Source organism: Ostrea edulis, chromosome 4 (genome assembly GCF_947568905.1).
Source record: "Ostrea edulis chromosome 4, xbOstEdul1.1, whole genome shotgun sequence".
Taxonomy (NCBI): domain Eukaryota; kingdom Metazoa; phylum Mollusca; class Bivalvia; order Ostreida; family Ostreidae; genus Ostrea; species Ostrea edulis.
In genome coordinates, this window is record NC_079167.1 from 78,459,101 (window position 1) to 78,482,131 (window position 23,031).

The 23,031-nt window shown below is 34.3% G+C and overlaps 1 protein-coding gene and 1 long non-coding RNA gene across 2 annotated transcripts in view; both read right to left on the minus strand.

Moving 5' to 3' along the window:
- Positions 1-2,257: 2,257 nt before the first annotated feature.
- Positions 2,258-9,432, minus strand: LOC130054362 (uncharacterized). The gene is made up of 5 exons (XR_008802671.1): positions 9,297-9,432; positions 7,843-7,988; positions 3,837-7,611; positions 3,475-3,547; positions 2,258-3,329 (listed from the first exon to the last, which is right to left on the minus strand). It is a non-coding gene; the product is annotated as an uncharacterized LOC130054362 (long non-coding RNA).
- Positions 9,433-9,901: 469 nt separating this feature from the next.
- Positions 9,902-23,031, minus strand: part of LOC125669346 (uncharacterized) — a 34,234-nt gene continuing 21,104 nt past the window's right edge. Inside the window, exons 4-14 of the mRNA XM_056161480.1 lie at positions 21,916-22,158; positions 21,692-21,829; positions 21,437-21,577; positions 21,106-21,246; positions 18,641-18,819; positions 18,133-18,220; positions 17,980-18,050; positions 17,731-17,767; positions 17,460-17,557; positions 17,132-17,260; positions 9,902-10,096 (exon numbers count right to left, since the gene is read on the minus strand). Of these exons, the coding sequence (XP_056017455.1) occupies positions 9,902-10,096; positions 17,132-17,260; positions 17,460-17,557; positions 17,731-17,767; positions 17,980-18,050; positions 18,133-18,220; positions 18,641-18,819; positions 21,106-21,246; positions 21,437-21,577; positions 21,692-21,829; positions 21,916-22,158 (1,460 nt within the window). The remainder of the gene's footprint in view (positions 10,097-17,131; positions 17,261-17,459; positions 17,558-17,730; positions 17,768-17,979; positions 18,051-18,132; positions 18,221-18,640; positions 18,820-21,105; positions 21,247-21,436; positions 21,578-21,691; positions 21,830-21,915; positions 22,159-23,031) is intronic.

Below are 23,031 nucleotides of genomic sequence, written 5' to 3' on the forward strand. Positions count from 1 at the left end.
ATTGAAGGTTATACGTTGGAGTCAAGAGGTGTTACGAATAAGAGTTTCATAATAACAGCGACTCTTGTTCGAGTAGATTCGAAATCTACCGGTGATTTTTACATTTCTTTTATCTTATACTCTGCAAAATCTAAATTTTACAGGGTTTGTTTTCTCGAACACCAACATATATATCCTCTCTTTAGTTTGATGTTTCATTTCAATATTATATATACTTGAGAAGCATTTCAATATTTCTGTGATTTGTTAATGGGTTGTGCAAATTATCTCTATAATGTTTGTGATCTCAGTCTCCCTTTTAACAAACCAAAGACATTTGTATAAATACATTTTTCTGTATTTTTTAAAAAAAATACAGATACACTTTCAAGTTAGTAAAGTATAGATATTATTGACCTGTAAGTTATTTGAAAGCAACATTTAAATTCACCTGACTTTGACTTGCTTCCATATTGGTAATGATATCCACATTCAAGCGATGGTAAATAAAACTAGTCCATAACAGGAATGTTATCTATTTTTCTTTATTGATTTGCAAGTTGATCTACATATCAATACACGCCGTTTTACCACCTTGGTTTATTTTTCAGTAGTTGAAAAACTAGCTCGTTGAATGAATATACATGTATTGATACGCGGACATACAACAATAAAAAGTTGGATCTAACTGAATTGAAACAAACTGTGTCTTCATCGTTGTATATGAAAAGCAATGTACATAAATAGAAATTAAGGGGAAACACACAGTGAATGTACATTTACCAGACATTAGTTTATTGCCGAAAATTCGGTTATAGTGTCAGGTCTCCTTAATTAAGGCGTCTGAATACTCAAATACCATTGGTAAGAAAGTCTTCATTAAACGATACTTCACCACATATCAAAGTATATGTACGTTTTATCTCAAACACAGGGCGCATTGCACACCTTTTACATGTAACAGATATTTGTTATACTGTATATTCATGTACAAACAAGCTATGTTCATTCGACGTCATATGGCGCAAATGGTATCGGTGATTGTGGGAGCTACCACCCAATCCTGCTTCATACTTTGATATTTTATTGAAAATAAATACTAACAGCAAACTAACAACTCACCTTTATGACAAATGGGATAATTTTAGCTTCTCCATCGTCAACTTCACATATTTATGTAGCAATATTCCATTATCACCTGCATATGGTGTGTGTATATATCTCAACTGATCCGATATGCAAGAGATTGTCCTGTGCATGATCAGTTCTAAAATCGAGACAGGCGACTGACAAAGAAGTTGATGGTGCATGGGTTTCAACAGTCTCGTTTAAAGTCGACATTTCGCAAATCCTATGGTCATTATAACGATATAGTTTGTTAATACAACCTATCATTGCGCCGAATGCTGTCTGACGTGTTTTATGAAAAGTGAAGATACCAGTGACCAATCTCATAAATCCGACAAGCATTACAAAATAGAGAGTTGGGCAAACACGGACCCCTGAGGTGGGATTAAGTGTCTAGGAGGAGTATGCATCTTCTGCTGACCGTTCACAACCGCCATGGATCCTTTATCTTGATCAGGTAAACGGAATTATCCGTAGTCAAAATCAGCGTGCAAAGAACGGCCTAACAATCGGTATGAAACACACTAGACAGCATCCAATGATAGGGTGTATTGGTAAACTAGATCGTTATAACGACCATAGAGTTGGCAAAATACTGACGTTAAACGATACTGTTGACACCCATGCACTATCAACTTGTCGTCAGTAGCTTGCTTCTATTTGAAAACTGACCATACGCAGAACAAGCTCTGGCGTATCATACTGATTGTTAGGCCGTTATTGTAACACTGATTTTGACTACGGATGAATCCGTATCCAAGGGACCAAGAAGTGTAACAAACAGCAGCCTAGATTTTTCTCATTACCCCGATAGATCGTCGATGTCTCTCTATGCCCCGCACATTTGGAACTAAACAAGACCAAATCCAAACAGTTCTAAGGGTTGCAACAATGTATTTTAAAATCAAGATACGAGAAAATAGGTTTTTTTATATCCTGCCGGTTAAAAAGTATCCCAAAGGAAGTACTGGCTTTTTAAAAGTGGGCTTTCTCCGAGTAATACTATTTTTCCAAAAGACTTTGATTTAAAAAATGAAACATATACATGTAATTAATTTAAGAAATGAAACTTATAATTCTTTCATTAATGCGCTACAAGTTTCATTTCTTGTCATTTAAATATGTGTTTTTTAAATAATAAAACAAAGAGTTTCTCTCATACACAAGCTTTAATCAACTTGTATGAAATGGCGCGTAGGAATACATGAAAGTAAGAATGTAAACAGCAACAAAAATGGCTAACGGAGTGTGATTAGGTCAGGTAGAGTTACTGTGCGGAATTAAACGGATCAGACGCCAAATTAAAGGTACAATGCTTTTCAAAAGCTGAATGAGATATAAAGGAAGAGAACAAGCGGTGACTGGATGTGCATGTGTATGCTGCATTGTATTGGAGGAGACGTTGAATACTGGTTTTGTCGTGGGAACGGTGTGATTCGACTCAGCTCCATTTCAGTATCAAATCTCTATCGATTGCATGTTTCTATTGGTCCCATAATGTAATGCGTTTTATGATCAAGGTGAAGGTCATATGAGTACTTTGACCTTGATGTTAGTTTGTTGCCTATTAGACTTTTCATATATGAGAGATCCCATGTCTCTATCAATATTGGTTGCAAAGTTATACCAGGTTTTATATTCATGGTCAGAGGTCAAGGTCACTGGGGTCCCTTGACCTTGATACTAGTTTGTATGCCCTGGCATCTTCTTCTCATTTCCGAAGATCCCAGGACGCTATCATATTTTTTCAAGTTATATCTGTTGAATTTTGGAACTAATTTTTTCACACATAGTTCTATGTTGGACCCACCCCCAAAATATAACTAACCCCATTTAATCTGAAAACAAAAACATTTCTACAAAACTAGATATATTGCCTGATCACATCCTTGAGTTTCTAATACTTTCATCTACTGGTTACGACACCGGTTGCTAGCTTTTTAAGGCAGAAGAACAAGAAGCGGAAGAATAGTTAATAAGAGACAAGCAAATACAATACGTGAAGTGTGTGAGTTAATAATACCAGTACATATATAATACTGGTCTCCAGTGATTGAAAAAAAATCTTCAATGTGTTTCCATTGTTATTAGGAAGAAAGCTGGTTGATGTAATTCATTGTGTTTGATATTACAGTCTCTTTGACTGGTCCTCGGTAATTCGCGTACACTGTGTCATTTTGGAGATGATCAGCAATGGCCTCGTAACAACACTGATATTATTCCTGAAATTAGAAAAACACGGAGTTCTCTGTACATTTGATGTGTAAAGGAAAAGAAATCGTATTTAAAAATTGAGTGGAAAATGAAAGTATTTCAATTATATGGCCGTCGGATTTGGAGTTGTCTTGTGATTGTAAATATGCCCACCTCTGTGTCCATGGTAAGTTGTTCCATAGCATTGAATACAACCAAGAATTATCCACATCGCTTGGCCCCATCACTAAGTAATATTCAATTTTATCTCATTACTCTGATGATAATAGAATTTATCAATTGAATTAATTTGCTATGCGACAAAATGACTATTTTCTGAAAGATTTTTTTTATTAGAAGCGATATATAATCTCCACAAGTGTTATACCGGGTATATTTGTGCTATTTCTAGATTAAGAGAGTAGTTGGTTTACCCTTCACCAAATTAGCCTTTCTTTAATCCCCAGGTCTTGATCTTCAATTAATTCTTAAGATATTACATATGTTTGCAAAAAAAAAAAAAATCAAAATCAAACCTCGACAGAACCAGAATCCTTCCCTCCGGGTGGGTCCTTTCCCCCACTCTCGCTTCGTTGATGAGATCAAGTAAAACTCCCCGGTTTGAGGAGTCGTTTTCTCCTTTCCAGCTTCTACATTCCAGTACGCAAACGTGCATATCACTAGCTCCCTGCAATCACGTGTTTGAGACGAAACGAATCTTGGATTATAAATACCAAACAGTACTTCATGAAATGTAAAAACAAAAATTCATCAGAAAACTTTGTAAATGGACACCTTTTGGTGCAGAGTAATGCTAGTCTTGGTGACTGTGGTTGTTTGTGTACAATCTGTCATTTTAGTCGTGAATGCTCCAATCGTTTTGTTTTCATTTTTACCAGGAAGCCAAAGTGAAGACTGAAAAAGAAAACACAAACTTTGGGCATGGCTATAATAACGAAAGGATTCTGCTATACAAAATGTGAAGCTCATGCCAATCGTAAACCATCTTAAAGCATGTAAGTAACTGCAATGACTGGTTGATTTCTGAAGTTGCACAAGGAGTGTAGGGTATTTTCGTCTAGACTGCTTTCATTTTGTAATTGCATGTGTTTATGTCGAGTTGAAAGTTCGGGAATTTAATCCAGAAATAGAGTACAATGAAACAGCATAAATTTATTACATGTACATTTAGAAAGTTACACACACTACTTATGTTACCGAACGTAACCTGTGAGTGTGAGATTTAAACCGTTATTTATAAAACAATTACGCTAAAAAGACATCCGGGATAGTTTTGAAAGTTTACTGTGAGGTTTACAACCGAAATCAATACAAATGTATAAAACACATACAAAGCACAATTTCAAAATTTTCTTTAAATCTGTGATGAGTATCTCTGTTGTGATTATGAGAAACTTATCCAAACCACATAGAAAGGAGATTTTGTAAACCTAAACATATACTTACTCATTCAAACTACATAGAAAATATATTTTGTAGACGTAGAAAATGTACTCACTCATTCACACTACATAAAAAGGATAGTTTGTAGACCTAGAAAATGTACTCACTCGATACTACGAACCCCACCAAACCTTTCTATTTCATACCTATCAGTAGACTGCTATATGAGCATTGTCATCATATCAATAAAAATGTAATAAATTACATATCGTAGAAGTTTCAACAGTTTAAACATCGAAATTCGTTAAATTGGTATGCATACAATGATACCACTTTCCGTTTCTTACTCCAATTTAGCGATTGAGGTCACTCTACCCAAAATGCCCTCACCTACGGTATCACTGTACAACGTTGTGATTGACATAAAAAAAATCTTCATAATTAATATTCATGTTCAATGGTATTGCTTTTGAAACATCTTTGGTACAATTTACAAGGCCAATTTCTTTCTTGTTTGAATTCAGTAAATAGACTAATGAAAAAGTGAAAATAACGAAGAGTGACCAATGTAATAAATCCTATAAAGAATAGAACATTTAAGAAGAGGACAACCACGTTCACCTGGACACACTGGTCAGAGGTGATATCAGATGCCAAGGAAGCATTTCCTTTTGACCGGTCACATCCGCCATTTTGATCAGGTAAACGGAGTAATCCGTAGTCAAAATCAGTATGTAAAGAACGACTCTAGACAACTTTCCACCTAATGAAAAGTGGCAGGGTGATCTTTATATTTAATTGAATTTTCTATATTTTTTCAATACTAAGGTGTGCTATATTAATTGAATAATATCTATTCACAACATTCTATTGGCCAGGTTGTTTGTAGGAATTCACTCACTCTAGCTAAAACCAGTTTAATAACTTTTTCTTCTATAAATAAGTTTCGCGGGCTATTTTCATCAGTACATCGGGTTTATTTTTTTGAGGAGGTTGTGGATTGTTAATCTATAGAAACTCTAATAAACATGTCAACTCCTTAAATCATCATTGTTTTACCATAAGTGGTACTGTCTCTGGTGATATAAGTATTGAAGCACACTAATTGTTATGAACTGTGTTTCTTTTTTTTCTTTAAAAGGAAATCGACAATACAAGCAGGTGTTACTCTTACTTGCTAATGTAATGACATTGTACATGTATCTCTACCATTAGAATGACCTAAAGGGGCAACACCAAAAATTTCCTGGCGCTCTCTGATCCATAGTGTGTACACCGTACGGAAACATTATAATAATGACGAAGTGAAAGTACACATGAATACACACCGAGTGTGTCGATAAAAAGAACCCACGTTTGTGTTCCGTCTATTTGATTGCATGGTTTTATACAGCTACTGAAAGAATATGTGTAATAAAGTTTCTGTTAATCTTAATGTCTAGAAAACTTTGATAGTATATTCTGAAGTAATGTTTACACTTACCGAAATATTCTTGTTGGGAGCGGTGTCGTTTTCACTCGTACCAAAACGATTTCATACCCGATGATTTTCTTTTCTTATGTAATAATCACCCAGTATTTATTATCATAATTTCTTTGGAAATATTTGATTATATAAGTTATGTTCAGTATGAACAATATAAAGTGCTGACAAGGATCTTAATTTAAATGACGTTCTGTTAATTGTCAGAGTAACGTCATAAATTGTCACCAGAACGTCGAAATTAATTCAGACGCATATGCTATTTTAAAGACCTCTTACAGAATGAATAATCAAGATATTGTAAAAAGATAGGTATTTTAAGAAAGTATGAAGTCTATAAATATATTCTACAGCAATATGTTTTTGTTTTTAGCATGGGCCATTTTTGGCACTTTTTGAACCAGGCTCTTTGTTTTAGAGGGAGTATACCTATACATATAGCTGCCCGTTGTGCCACACCTTAAAGTATAGATTTGAAATGTTTATTATTAACTGGTTGATAATTATGTACGTTGAACTATTTTTTTTATCAGTATATTTCTCTACTATGAAATGACCGTTTTTTGATCAAGGACTATAAATTTTGTTACTTTTTGAAGTAAAGTAATAAAGTCAATCATGTACATTTCATTGGAATATTTTGACTTCTTTAAAGGGAAATACGAATATGAATTTATGTAATTGTATATTTTGTTGCATGTGTAATGTGGTGTGTGATTTGTTAATTTCAGATCTGCCATTGCCTTTAGTTCTTAATAAATTTAATAAAACCTACGTCGCTTGGTTATAGAAGGGTTGTGCAATAGTTGCAAATTAGATCATTATAATGACCATATAATTTTAAAAATGCTGACTTTAAACGAGACTGTTGAAACTCACTAACAGCAACATATCTGTCAGTAGATTGTCTCGATTTAAAAATTGTTCATAGGCAGAATACGTTCTTGCATCTTGAATCAGTTGCGAGACAAACATCATATGCAGGTGATGAAGGAATATTGATACATACATATGGGAAGTTCACGATGAAGAGGCTGAATTCATTCCATTTGTCGTGAAGATTAGAATCAAATAATTAAATAAATGTTTCATGATTTAAAAGTACACATTAATTTTAATCTCTCAATATTAAATTTTGATGCTTATGTCTAACATCGTAAAACTACAAATAATACACATGTCGTCATTGTGACATCAGAATCATGCGCAGTAACCTGACAAATGATTGGTAAATGAAAATATAAAAGACTGCTCATTATACAAATTGCAGGATTTCTTTTCGACCATACCGATTCAATTTCCACCAACGGTCTCAGGGATACAATTGTAGGTGCATGATAAGCCTTCACAAGTCTCAGGAAGTCCTCTGTGTAATCTGGGATAGGATATTGAGCACTGATGAAATGGTCATTTCTTGTGAAAGACTGAAAATGAAAATGAAATGAAAGACAGCATGCAGAACGTATCTATCATGTACACTGTACATATTGTTGTATCTAATAGTTGCATTCAATGTAAATTATTTATAGATCATTCTCATGTCACATGTTACTGTACAAAATCACAAATATCGTTCTAGAATATCCGACAAACTGTTCAAATCATTCAGGCTAAGATATGCCGATATTTTATTAGAGATTTATATGTAGAATCACCTGAAATTCAGCAGAAAGTGGTGATTTATTGGCTACTTCTCCGAGATTGAATGATCCTGGAATTCTCGTAATGTCCTGGTTGATACAGACCTTCCTTTTCCTCGGAATGATTCAAGTAATGCCAAGTAAACAACTCTGTATTGATCCTTAAATATGAATTGTATTATAAACGGGTATTACAAAAAGCTGATTTTCTCTCTTTATATTATTTGTAATGATCTAACATTCTAAACTAACACAATATACATATCTATATGAAAGGTGAATACAACGAACAGCAATCAATCTCATAACTCCCACAAGCAATACAAAATAGATAGGTGGGCAAACACGGAACCCCGGACACACCAGAAGTGGGACCAGGCGCCTAGGAGGAGTAAGCATCCCCTGTTGAACGGTCACACCCGCCGTGAGCCCCATATCCCGATCACGCAAACGGAGACATCCGTAGTCAAAATCAGTGTGTCAAGAACGATCTAACTATCTGTATGAAACGCGTCAGAAAGCACCTGACGCAATGACAGGTTCCATTGATGAACTAGATCGTTATAACGACCATATTATTTGCAAAATGCTGACTTCAATCGAGACTGTTGAAACCCTGTGCCATCAACTTGTTTGCCAGTAGCTTGCCTCGATTTAAAAACTGACTATACGCAGAACAAGTTCTTGCATACCAAATCAGTTGAGAGATATAAACACCATATGCTGGTGATAATGGAATATTGCTATATAAATATGGGAAGTTGACGACGAAGAAGCTGAAATCATCCCGTTTGTCATACAGTCATACAGTTGAGTTGTCAGTTTGCCGTTAATGTCTAATTTCAATAAAATATCTAAATATGAGGCAGAAGTGGACGACTCCGTGGTGTTTTTTATTTCGAGCTCATAGGGATATATCGAATCGACATATGAATGAAAGTTATTATTGTCAATAGACAAAACGTCGTCGATATATCTAAATGTCGAATTGAAGGCCACAGCAAGATATTTTTTCTTCTCGCGTAGAAGCTTTTGAATAAATTCTGCTTCATATGAATATAGAAACATGTCACCTAACAAAGGAGCACAATTCGTGCCCATGGGAATATGATATGTAACATATCAAGGAATACAGGCATGATATAGCACATCTACCAACAATTATTTACTGAAAATTGAATGCTACTAACCAGATGTAGGACTTTGATTTGGAAGTTCCGTCTGAATGAGAATTATTTGAAAACACCTGGACACCCATAAACGAGAACACATACGTAACAATTACCATTTCAATTCAAATTTATTATCTATAACCTATCATTGGGCCAAATGCTGTCTGACGTGTTTCATATTAAATGTTTGTCCGTTCTTAGCACACTGATTTTTACTACGAATAACTCCGTTTACCTGATCAAGATATCCCGTAAAACTATCGACTAGGAATCAAAGAGAGTAAAACACAAACTTACGTCGCCCTGGATCATGTTAGCACGGCTGTTTCTCATGGTTTCTACATACTGCCGGATATTAACTTTCCCGGTTATCTCCCCTCCCTTATTAAGCGCGTCCAATGCTATGTACGTCCCTGTTCTACCAATCCCTGTGCTGTATTGTTAAACAGAAGTCATTAGAAGTCATCAATATAATCAACGGTTGAAATAGAAGTCATCAATATAATCAACGGTTAAAATGAAATTCATTAATATAATCAACAGTTAAAATAGAAGTAGTTGATATTATTAATGGTTAACATTCTAGTATATTAGACATGGATCTCAATTAGTCATGTATAGTAAAATTATTTGATAAATAGGATTATTTTGGGTGAAAACCCTTCAACAACAGTGACATCATCAGCATGGTAAATTATATTAAAGGTAATCAAAATTCGCTAAATCCTGTCTGTTGCGCGAAATTTTTAAAATCCAATTTCAGAATTTTGAATATATTTTGTGTCTTAGCTTGTACATTCCCAACAGTTTCTCATTGCTGTCATGAAGTAATGTTATTTTCACACTGAAAATATCACTGTTATGACTTCGACAGTGTGAAAATATTCAGTGGATGAATTATACTATGTTGCTATTGAAAAATATGAAAGAATAAATAGTAATACGCGCCTGCAGTGGACAAGAGTGTACTTCCCTGGATGTTCGACAGAAGTTTTCAGAACGTGTCGATGGAATACCACGAGAGCCAGCGGTTCTGGGACACCGTGGTCTGGCCACTGCGTGTAGTGGAACATACACACGTCACGCTCAGCTTTATCCTGAAATTAAACAGTTAATGAACACCTATATGGAGAGTTGGAAATATTGGATATATCTGTTGCAGAGAAAGGTGACGAAAAGATACGTACCAAAATATTATAATTCATATAAATTGAACAAATTGTATACTGATGTTTCATAATCAGAATACGACATTTAAAATGCTGGATTCTGGCACCTGCATCATATTCATCGAATCTTAATTCTTCACAAAATGGTTTGCATATTTTATCATGAGTTAATCTCATTATATTGCACTACAATTATGACGGGTAGGCATGCTGTTAAAATGTTTTCAAGGATTTGTCTTTAGCCATTACGTAAAATGAAAGTTATATTCCATTCTTTTTACAAATTACCATGCAAGTTAAGAAACTTTTGAGGATGCATTTCAGTCTTTGTTGTAAACGCCAACAGGTATATTGATATCAATCTCAGATCTACCTCAGCCTTAAGAAAACTTGTATAAACTTCCTGCATAAAAGAACTCTAAAGTTTAATCCTGTGATCATAGATAAATGAACACCATCTTGTAGGTCTTTTACCCGTATAATAGAAAATAATATCGGGAAATAAATATCAATTTCCCAAATCACTATAACTTTGAGCTTCACTGCTTTTAAGGAAGAAATGCAAGTTCTAAGCTCTTCAATCTTCAGTAGCTACACGGCTCGTACGAGAGTTTTACCTTCCAGGTTCTAAAATTTTCGTATACTCTATCGAAACTTCCTAAAAACCTTTCTAAAAATGATGAAAATGAAAACCAAATGTTTTTACAAGTAAAATAAATACATTTACCATATGGAATGCGATATATTCCCATGATTTATCAATTAAATATAGGAAGGAGTAATATATTTTAACTTTTGAACATGAAAGAAAATTTACAAGTCCTTATGTTTTAGGAATTTTATATGAAATTCTATATAACCCTGCTGTGAAAAAATTTAGAAATCCATTTCAAAATAAAGGATTATCTCCCTCATGCATAGCTCTTATTTTAAGACGAATTTGACTCCAGGTTTTTTTTTGGGGGGGGGGCACTTTGTTTTTCCCTAAAAAAGCTCTTACAAGTTTGTTATTTCGGATTTCAAACATTTCGGTTGAACATCACTGAAGAGACATTATTTGTCGAAATGTGGATCTGGTGCAGCAAAATTGGTAGCGTATAATTTTTACATTATGACCCCTGGGTCGAGGCCTCTGCTGGTGGACTGTTAGTACCCGAGGGTCTCTACAGCCCAGTAGCCAAGTACTTCCTTACTAGCTTGAAAATACGTATGTATATTTAAATGCTGTAATAAAATTTAGAAATTCATTTCAAAATTAAGGATGATCTTCCTCATGCATAGCTCTATCCTTGGACGAATTTGGCTTCAGTTTTTGGCATTCTAGTTTTCTTTTTAGCTCTTACAAGTGTATTGTTATTTCGAACTTCCAAAATTTCGGCTTGAGCATTACTGAAGAGACATTATTTGCCGAAATGCGCATCTGGTGCATCAAAATTGATACCGTACAAATTTTACATATATAACACTTATTAAAATTACATTATATTGCTAAGTGCGGTAAAACGTGAATATACCTTTCCTGATCAATACTGTCAGTACTAAATGTGCCTCTTAGAATTCAACTACATACATGTATGTATACCAAACTCACTACTAAATGTACCTCTTTGAATTCAACTATATACGTATATCAATCCCACTACTAAATGTATATCCTAGAATTCAACTACATGTGTATACCGAACTCACTAGTAAATGTACTTCTTGTCTTAGAATTCAACTCACTATACTAATTAAATGACAATTTATAGTCTTCAAACATGTATGGCAGCAGTCATGCAGAGTAGTTTTATCATGGTCATACTATCATGCTGTAAAGCATTAATTAAACTAATCCAGTTATTACAAAATTTCTGACATTACAACTGATACATCTAAAAACGAAACGTACCAAAATAAACAGTTTTGTTTGAAAGTTAGTAAGGTTTTCATATATGCATTTGCGATCAAGGTAGAAAATGTTAATTGTTACTTTTTAATGTTACAGTTAGAGTGGGAAAGGTGGAATTGAGAATAATCTAAGCTTTACCAAAATAACTTTAGCAATGTAGTGCAATTTATCTTCATCGTATGCTATACAATCCAAAATCTTGAACTATCCAGACACAAAATTAGGTAGCAAACTGTGAATTAAACATTAGATATAAAGTATATTACACGTATGTTCATTCCAATATGTACTCCAAACTCAGTAAATATCAGGATTTCCTCCATTTGATTCCTGTTATTCTCAGTTTCATTAATTTATATGGGATAAACCAAGGGTTCACTTAATAAAAGAATATCGGGACACAGATTTCAAATTAATAATGGTGGTAACCAACTTCTTTACAAGCATTTTAATGCACCGGACCACTTCATCTTGTCCATGAGGGTAAGGATTTTAGAAAAAATTTACCATCACACAAACAATCCTACATTAAGCACCCCTTTTCGTAGACAACGAGAAGATCACTGGATCAGGACCTTAGGTACTGCATTTCCATATGGATACAATGATAATGTATATGATGTGGGAAATTTGACTAGTCCACAAGGAAATAACGTTAATGTGATGGGACTCTTTCCCAATACCCAAAGACGAAAACGCAGTAACGGACATAGTTCATATAAAAGACCAAGTATAAATGATGTCACGTTTGATTCACTTTTGCCTCACGTCAACAGACAATTGGGTCCACATCATATTCGTACAAAACTTTACTCTATTCCATTGAGGGTTTTACATACGTTATTTGAAGAAGCTATGACTAGTCTATATTTGGATTTTTCAACACCTAAATATAGACTGAACTCTATGATTATGGATGTTGCCTACCACAGGCTCTATAAACCAGCACGGACCATGGATGATATTCCTTCCAAATCATGCCGTCAGTTCCTTAAGCTCAAATTTACAAACAAAGGAATAGATGCCGTCAACATAAGCAACATTCTTCGTCATAAAAGGGTTCAGTCGTGTATTCCAACTTATTTCAAGTTCAAGTCTACACCCTATATTTCCTACAGCCATACTTCTACTATTGCATCCAAACTTTTTAATTATAAACAAACTTTGCAGTGCATAGATATAGGCCATCTTATACGTAATCCACCAACATGTTCTTGTTCTTCATCTTCTTTCAACTACAGTCCAGCTGGACATGTCATTACTGGTGCTGTTGATATAGTTGAAAATGAGGACCTCAAATCACTTATTCTTAAAGGTCCTAAATACAGAGAACCTCGGTCTTTTAATTAGCGACAGAACTTCATCTATATTATGAGTTCTGTCGAAGATTATGCCAGACGATGGGCTAAATATGAAAAAGAAGAACTTGATACATTGTCAGAATGGGTTAAAAGCATAAGATGGATATTAAAATCCCGCATTACACACATGAAAACAAAAGTACGTACCATCTATCCTTCTGTGCTTAGTAAACCAGAAGTGATAAAAGAATTAAATAGGTTACATGAGAAATATGTTTTGGTTCCAGCTGACAAAGCTAGTAACAACATTGTCTTTGTTTGTAAGGCTCATTATTACAACTGTATTTTAAACAAATTTGGCATTAATTCCACCTTTGGTAATCATACTAATACTCCAACTGCTCTTTCAAAAGACGAAATTCTTCAACCATGCTTCAGTTTTAGATACATTTAATATTCCAGTCAATGGGTCGAATGAATATGAGTTACCGTACCTATACTGGATTTCTAAACTACATAAAAACCGTTACAAACAAGGATACATTGCTGGATCCAGTAAGTGCTCTACCAAGCCCCTATCTTTGCTCCTCACGAAAACGTTAACAACTGTGAAGGAGAAACTTCAAACTTACTGTGCGACTACATATGCCAGAAGTGGTGTTAATCAAATGTGGATTCTAAAAAATTCTAAAGAACTTTTAGTAAACTTGAAATCACAGAATTTTTCCCAAATCAATAGCATTAAAACCTATGACTTTTCAACACTATACACGACCATTCCTCACGATAAATTAAAGACTAGTCTTTTTGACATCATAGACAGTTGCTTCTTCAACAAAAACGGAAAACGGAAATATTCATATCTAGTGATCAGTCATTCAAAAACTTCCTTTGTTAAACACCACTCTGATTCCACGCACAAGTACTCTGAAGTTGAAATAAAAAATATGCTAGAGTTCCTCATTGACAATATCTTCGTGGTCTTTGGTGATCAGGTCTTCGAACAATCTGTTGGAATTCCCATGGGCACGAATTGTACTCCTTTGTTAGCTGACCTGTTTTTATATTCATATGAAGCAGAATTTATTCAAAAACTTCTACGTGAGAAGAAAAAATCTCACGCTGTGACCTTCAATTCGACTTTTAGATATATCAGTGACGTTTTGTCTATTAACAATGATAGCTTTCATTCATATGTCGATTTGATATATCCCCGTGAGCTCGAAATAAAGGACACCACAGAGTCGTCCACTTCTGCTTCATACTTATTTATTTTATTGAAAGTAGACATTAACGGCAAACTGACAACTCAACTGTATGACAAACGGGATGATTTCAGCTTATTCATCGTCAACTTCCCACATTTATGTAGCAATATTCCATTATCACCTGCATATGGTGTTTATATATCTCAACTGATTCGATATGCAAGAGCTTGTTTTGGGTATAGTCAGTTTTTAAATCGAGGTAAGCTACTGACAAACAAGTTGATGGTACAGGGATTTCAACAGTTTCGATCGAAGTCAGCACTCTATGGTCGTTATAACGATATAGTTCGTCAATACAACCTCGCATTGGGCCAAATGCTGTCCGACGTGTTTCATACCGATTGTTGAGCCGTTCTTGGCACACTGATTTGACTGCGGATAACTCCGTTTACCTGACCAGGGTATGGGGCTCACGGCTGGTGTGACCGGTCAACAGGGGATGCTTACTCCTCCTAGACACCTGATCCTACCTCTGGTGTGTCCAGGGGTCCGTGTTTACCCAACTATCTATTTTGTATTGCTTGTAGGAGTTATGAGATTGATCACTATTCGTTATCTTCACCTTGCATATATATATATATATATATATATATATATGTATGTATGTATGTATGTATATTTAATTGCTGTTCCAAAATTTAGAAATTCGTTTCAAAATTAAGGATTATCTCCCTTATGCCTAGCTCTTATCCTTCGACGAATTTGGCTCCACTTTTTTGGCACGCTGTTCTTGGCTATATTTGGCTCTAAAACTTCATAGTTATCATAGTTATTTCGGATTTCAAAGATTTCGAAGTGAAATTTTCTGTGCTTTATATTAATTATATCTTCACTCAAGGCAGTTATGTTCCTTTAAGAGTTCATTGCTATTTCTGTGTTTTATATTAAATATTTCGAATGCAATGTGTATCATGTATGATCCTCCTAAATGTACGTTATATAACTGTATCCCATTTCCATTCTCAATGACCGTGAAGCGTGTGCCAGCGTGGCGAGATTTCCATCGTCATCGAAAGCAAGTTTTCTTACTTGCCAAGATGGTCGAGCGGTCTAGCGCGCTGGTCACATGCTGTTAGGAGATTTGGTTCCGTACTTTATATATATATATATATATATATATATATATATATATATATATATATGCTGCTAAGAGATTTGGTTCCGTACTTTATATATATATATATATACATGTATCCCTGTATCTCTCTCTCTCTCTCTCTCTCTCTCTCTCTCTCTCTCTCTCTCTCTCTCTCTCTCTCTCTGTATATATATATATATATATATATATATATATATATATATAAAGCTCTAAAATTACGAACGACACGAACAACCAGATTGTCAAATTTTCGGGACGACCGAAATACATCTAGCACTACAACTGCACTAATCTACAAACGTACTTACAACACATATTACATGTTTTTTAGCTTCTAGGCTTGCCAATCAATGTTAAAAGTGCCCCAAAAAGTTTACATGATAAATGATAGCATTAATTATATGATAAAGATTTTCCATTCTATTTTCTTGATGTGCAACCTAGATAGGCTTCAGTACTATGTTGGAAACGTTAAAAATTGAAATTTCCGATATATATAGAGGCTGTCATGATGTGGAACTTTTTTGTATTCAAGACCACAAAAATCAATAATTTTGACGTCACTCCGTCTGTTCTGGTTTTGATGAAATTCTAAGATCATCAAAGATGTGCATGTGGTAGATTCTACAAATGAGTAGATTGATGTCTTCTTGTCAAGCTGTTAATTACACTAACTATGCGAAGGGGAAATGTTTTGTTTTTAAAAGCTTTTTTAGAAATTCCTGACCCAACCAAGTCACCTGAAAATAAAAGACAATGTAAACTGTGAATCCATCGTTTGCGTAATGACAAGTTGAAGTTCGAGACATTTGTATGAAGAAACGTGTACCGTCTGCCTGGTTTGCGACTCTATTGACCGTCTTCTTTTCTTAATTTCTTCTTGCGAAAGAACGGACTCAAATCTATACGGCTTAAAACTTAACTGTTCGTTAGTTGTCATGTTTACGTACTGATGAAATAAACTGGAACCAACGGTGTGCCGTCCTAAATAAAAACTTCAATGGCCTTTCTCTTAGAGGCGGGTAATTTTAAATATAGGAAAGATTAATATTGATTTAATTGTTAAGCAAGAAATTTTGTTGTTAAAGTTGTCATTAACGATATAAGTAAGTGATACTTTATTCATAAAGGTAACAATGTGGTTAGGGTTGCATTTCCCTTTCAATTAGTATTATCCTTAACAGAGCATTCAAATATAAGTACAGAACTTTGGAGCGCTATATCTATTTGTCTTCATAATCGTTTTTTCTTCAGTGATATAGGTGTACATTTTCTGCATGACAATTTTAATCTTATTTTTGCAGATAATTCTGCTTCACATACTTTAATATAATTTTGACCAGAGCATGACCCATTTTCTCAGCTGACTTAGAATATTTAATGGCGTAAATGTGCGAGACTCACGGCGCAGTTTTGCAAGCGGAAGTGTCTGATGACGTAGTCCGCGTATACGTTTTCTTTCTGGTTTCGTATGCTGATGTTGCCTTTCGTTATCTTGTCACTGGAATTTGGCCAGTATTGGGCACATTTGTTCTGATAAAGATAGGGAAGAAAGTTTATCATCATAATGCAACTTTACTGCGAGTAAGATCACGTTACGTACATGTAGAGCCATGTGATCAGTTTATTATCACCTTATTGCATACGTACAAAATGTATCCTTTTTATGCATGTTATTAATGATTGATTTTGAATATATAATGCAGTGTGATATCAAGTGTCTCTTTCTAACCTTATTTCCCTCTTTGAGATTGGTCAGACAAACAATTACACTAATGTCTTCCTGCCAGACCATTTTCCAGAAATCAACAATTGTCTTTGATTTTGGTCCTGATAAATATAAACAGGCATATTGGAACACACCAAGGAATAAGAGTAAACAAATCATCAAAAGAAAATGACATGTCCAGTCGTCTATTTCAATGTTACAAATTCACAAAATATGTTGGAATAATAACGCACACTTGAAAATCGATATATGAAGATATATATTGTGTATTTACCTTGCGCTGCAATATACGATTTCTTTCCTTGCACATCCTGTGTCCATGACGAAATTGAAGATTAATATCATAAATAAAATTACTCATTGATTTTTCAACAATTTCAATCTGCCTTTCTTGTATAAAAACTAAATGATGGCTACTCATTTGCATTATATACATGTAGATTTTATTTCTTTGGCGATACAGCGTTTTAGTTGTGTACTTAATTAACATTAACCACTATAAAAATGGATTCATATCACTGACCTTAATATAATTCGCGTTAATGTAGTCTGACTCTTTTGTTGATTTTTCCAGAGCAACACGTGAATGGTCATCTACTCAAAACAAAATGTACACTGTTGATATTTATCACAACACTTATTACTAGTTGAAAGAACGTCAAATTAAGAAACTTACACGGTAAAATCGTGGTGGATCGGTTTTTGGCGGCATTTTCCTGTTTCTTTCCTTCATCACACGGGTGTAGTTCTCCTCTAGGAATATTCTACACACAAGTGAATGAAACAACAAAATTGTATATGTAGAGAAATAATGTTAATACAATAAAAGTCTATTTGGAATATTAACAGAAAATATTTTTAAAACATCTTATTTCTGTACAGAATAGTGAGAACTGATTCTTAATCTTAATCTTTATTATAAGTCTTCGTCAAATATCTTGAACGACTTGATTCCACACTTACAACGAAAAACCTAATACAGGAGTTATGTTTTCAAAACAAACAAATACACCACCAATTTAAAGCCTCAAAAGAAATAACTCTAAAATGTGTACTACACCACATTCAGATATCAAGAAATTATAGACAACCAAGCGCAATATTTACTGAATTTCAAATGAACCATTCATATACACGGTTCACCCGTTACATGTATTTAATTTTATCAATTAATAGACACGTACCATGTATTCTTCTTTAAACTTGGCATTCTGATTTTCAGACAAAACAACTATTGCTTTATCAAAATCCTCGACGGATATGTCTATTTTAGTATTCGTCGTTAGCACTTCCCCCTCAGTTTCTAATTCTAAGCCTGGGTTTCCGAATCCACGCATTTCCTTCTCTTCATGTCTTGTATCACCTGTAAAATATCATAAAAATTGAATTACGACACCTGATGCTAATATAATATAATTATTCAACAAGATTTACTTTTTCCTGTGCTCAAATTTTCTTCTCAAAATCATTGATTTACAAAACACAAAGATTTACAAGATAATTACGTTAATATTGATTATTTGTCTCTGATTGATTGATTGATGTTTTCCGCCACACTCAACAATTTTTCAGTTATCTGGTGGCGCCCAGTTCTAACTTGATATCATTAACATGTAGGTATCTGCTACAGCAGAATTACCTATTGTTGACGTTTCTGGGATAGAAGAAAACGCTACCGTCTCCATGTCTTCATGTTTTCTCTCCTTCTTTCTTCTCCATCTACATGAATACAGGATTCAGTTTTGAATGTACGTTTTCTTTATATTTAAGTCTTAGTGCCTTAACAAATTCATTTTAACCTATCCAATAAGATGGAGTCATTCGACTACGTACATAATGTTCACAAAGGGAAATAGGTAAAACGAACATTATGTAATATGTTAACATCCACCAATAGATGAAGTACTAATACCGTATAAACAGTATCCCTGTGATGAGGACGACAATAAGACCTACGGCTCCCACCGTTAAATTACATGTCTTGACATGAAATCACTGTTCAGTAAGAATACATACTATAAATCCACATCTCCCATGGCATTCACTGGTGTTTTTAATAATTAATAACAACAACCATAAATGTCATTCCTTCATAAATATGCATTAGAAAACCACCCCCTTAGATTGAGTAGACCAGCACTCCATTAATACATGTATATAATTTGTCGAAAATGTCAAATCGTTTCATTTTTTAAAATAGTTTATTATACTGAAAAAAAAATTGTTCTGGTTTTTAACCTCGAATAAAATACTGTTTAATACGGCATATATACATTTAAGAAGTGAAGATAAAGTACAATGATTTTATAAATTCAATAAATAGTATAAAATTGAGAACAGGTAAAATACGGACGCTGAAGAAAAAAACTAAAGCAAAAACCTTACTTTGATATCTTTTTTTATTTTGGGAGATATCAGACCAATAAATCTATGGGGGATTCTTGTTACATATACGAAGCCTGCAGTTAAAGTCATGAAAAGATTTCAACTTCAATGGTATCGATTTTTAGAATAGATACATTGTAAAATATATGGGAAAATATGTCAATGCAAACAAAATAATATATTGTTAGAAATAAAAAAAAATATATATTAGAAATAATAAGCCATTTTTCTGTAGCAAGGTTATCAATTTCTTTCCTCTATGTTTGTTCTCCAAAGTTTGAGGTAATGTTCATAATTCGATTAAGAGGTTTTGTAATCACCTTTACTAGATATAATTAGCCAAAATATCTATAATTACATGTTTTATTGGGTTGAATTCTAATTTTTCTCAACATAGACAAATGTTGATAATTTGGGAAAACCGAGTGTATGAAGTAATATTGAGCACAATATATTACTTCTAGGATTTCCAAATGTAACTAGACGAATTATTGTAAATATATACATGTAACCTAGATACATGAAGGTGAATATAACGAACAGTGATCAATCTCATAACTCCTATACGCAATACAAAACACGCCAGGGGTGGGATCAGGTACCTAGGAGGAGTAAGCATCCCCTGTCGACCGGTTACACCCGCCGTGAGCCCTATATCCTGATCAGGTAAACGGAGTTATCCGTAGTCAAAATCAGTGTTTAAAGAACGGCTTAACAATCGGTATGAAACATGTCAGACAGCATTTGACCCAATGCGAGGTTGTATTGACGAACTAGATCGTTATAACGACCATAGAATTTGCGAAATGCTGACTTCAATCGAGACTGTTGAAACCCCTGTACCATCAACTTGTTTCTCAGTAGCTTACCTCAATTTAAAACCTGACTATACGCAGAACAAGCTCTTGCGTATCGAATCAGTAGAGAGATATAAACACCAGATGCAAGTGATAATGGAATATTGCTACATAAGTAGGGGAAGTTGACAATGGAGAAGCTGAAATAATCCCGTTTGTCATACAGTTGAATTGTCAGTTTGCCGTTAATAAAATATCCGAGTATGAAGCAGAAGTGGACAACTCTGTGGTGTTTTTTATTTCGAGCTCAAAGGGAAGTGATACATTGCAATCGGATCTAAATATAAATAGATAATCGAGAAGTTATTAATGTTATAGTAGAAAAGAACCCAGTAGAGAAACAAAACATTTACATGAATGATCAGAATGAACAAGAATGCTTCTATACCACAATTCAAACATCTCACCTTTGTCACAGAGTTCTCCGGTATATCCTGGATTACACCCATCGTCACATATCCCTGTTGTCCTGTTACATGGGAGGTAACTCAGGCACTGCCCACTACAGTTATACACACAATCTGGACCGTATGATTCTGCAGAACACTCTAGTAAAATATGATTTCATCGAAAAATTTGTTACTTTCAACAAAGATTCACATTTCCGTTTCATATCCATTGCTACTTTCTTGTCGTATTTATCAAATTTAAAATATATTGATATTTAACAATCAAATATTCCACAACGGTTAGTAAACGTGGATACTTTACACTTTAAGATAACGACAAATGAATTACCTGTGTTACAATGTGTTGCTGTCCATCCATTACCACAGCCATAGTAACATTGTCCAGTGGTGTGGTTACAGGACAGGTTGTCTCTGCAGTGTCCAGTACACGTAGATCTACACTGTAGGCCGTAATATCCAGCTGGACATGCTATAAACTATTCTTTATTTTGATGCGATGTACCGTGTCATATCTCAATTAATATTGTGAAAGTGTATCTACATTATATATTTTCTTCGAATGATACAACAAATGTAAACTTACATATATTACAAAATTCTCCCACCCATCCTGCAGTACAACCAAAACACGTTCCATTGACAATGTCACATCTCATTTCCTGACAGTTGTTTGGGCAGGGTACATCACAGTTATATCCATACACACCGGATTCTTTACACCCTATAGATATAATATCAAGAAAATATAGCACCTCATTTACACACACTATATGGATTAAACCGTATAATGATGTGGCACAATGTTACCTGTTACTGTTACTTCACATAATTCTGTGTGAACTGAAGCTGTTTGATATTCGGTAGGATAAGTTGTTCCGTCAAGTCGTTCATTGTAAAATATAACGTAACGTCCATGTTTGACACAAGTTGTGTTGAAATCCAAGGTCGGTAACTCCGGTCCGTTCTTGTAACAGAGATCCCTATCCTCCTTTATAGTTGTGTTCGACACATAGAGCGAAAAACCAACAAAACGTCCTCTTTGTCTCATGACTGAAATTATGAGTTAAAGACATCAAACAGTTATCTAAGTTGAAGAGAAGTGCGTTCTCTTCAATATATATCTATACTTTTATATTAACAATGTTTGCCAATATACTCCGAAATACTTGCTCTTGAGTTACTGCTTGCACCTTTGATATTGTTTCATATGTGAGGTGAAGCCCATAATTATATTATAATCTTACATGATTAGTAAATATCGGAATATTAATCAAAATTTGATTTTCGTTTTCCACAACCTATCCTGAAATAGCAAAAATGAAAATATAGTAGTGGGACACGCATTGATGGATCTAAGCCAGTTTTCTATTTTTTTTTAAATGACAACTTAAAAAATAATACGTTGTTTATTGACGCTTGATTTTTATTTTACAGAAGAAATTAGGTTTGATTATTGTTGAATAAATAAAAAAAAAATGCTTGTTCGTTTCTCCGATCCGTGATTTTAGCCTTGAATCAGTCTTATGGAATTTTCCAGAACGAATCATCTCATTCAAAGAAGAACATTCCCCTCTTGAGACCAACGATCTGACACGTCAATAGATTTTTTAATACAGTGACGGATCCAGAGGAGGGAGGGGTGGTTCGACTCCCTTACGTCCCCCTCCTTTTCGTAAGAAAATTGTGTTCTAAAAAAAGTAAAAAATAATGTTTTTTGAGGGTGGAACTCCCCCTTTGAAAACCAAAGTCAAGAATTCCTGGATCTGCCCCTGAAATGCGACGTTCGTCTTATATTTTTGACGTTATTAATTTTTTCCTTGATTATAGAGTCAATGTTACGAGTTTTTGTAACAATTACTGGTATGTACAATTCAATCAATCAATCCCACACAGGTACAACACAGAGCATGATAAGCGTACCGA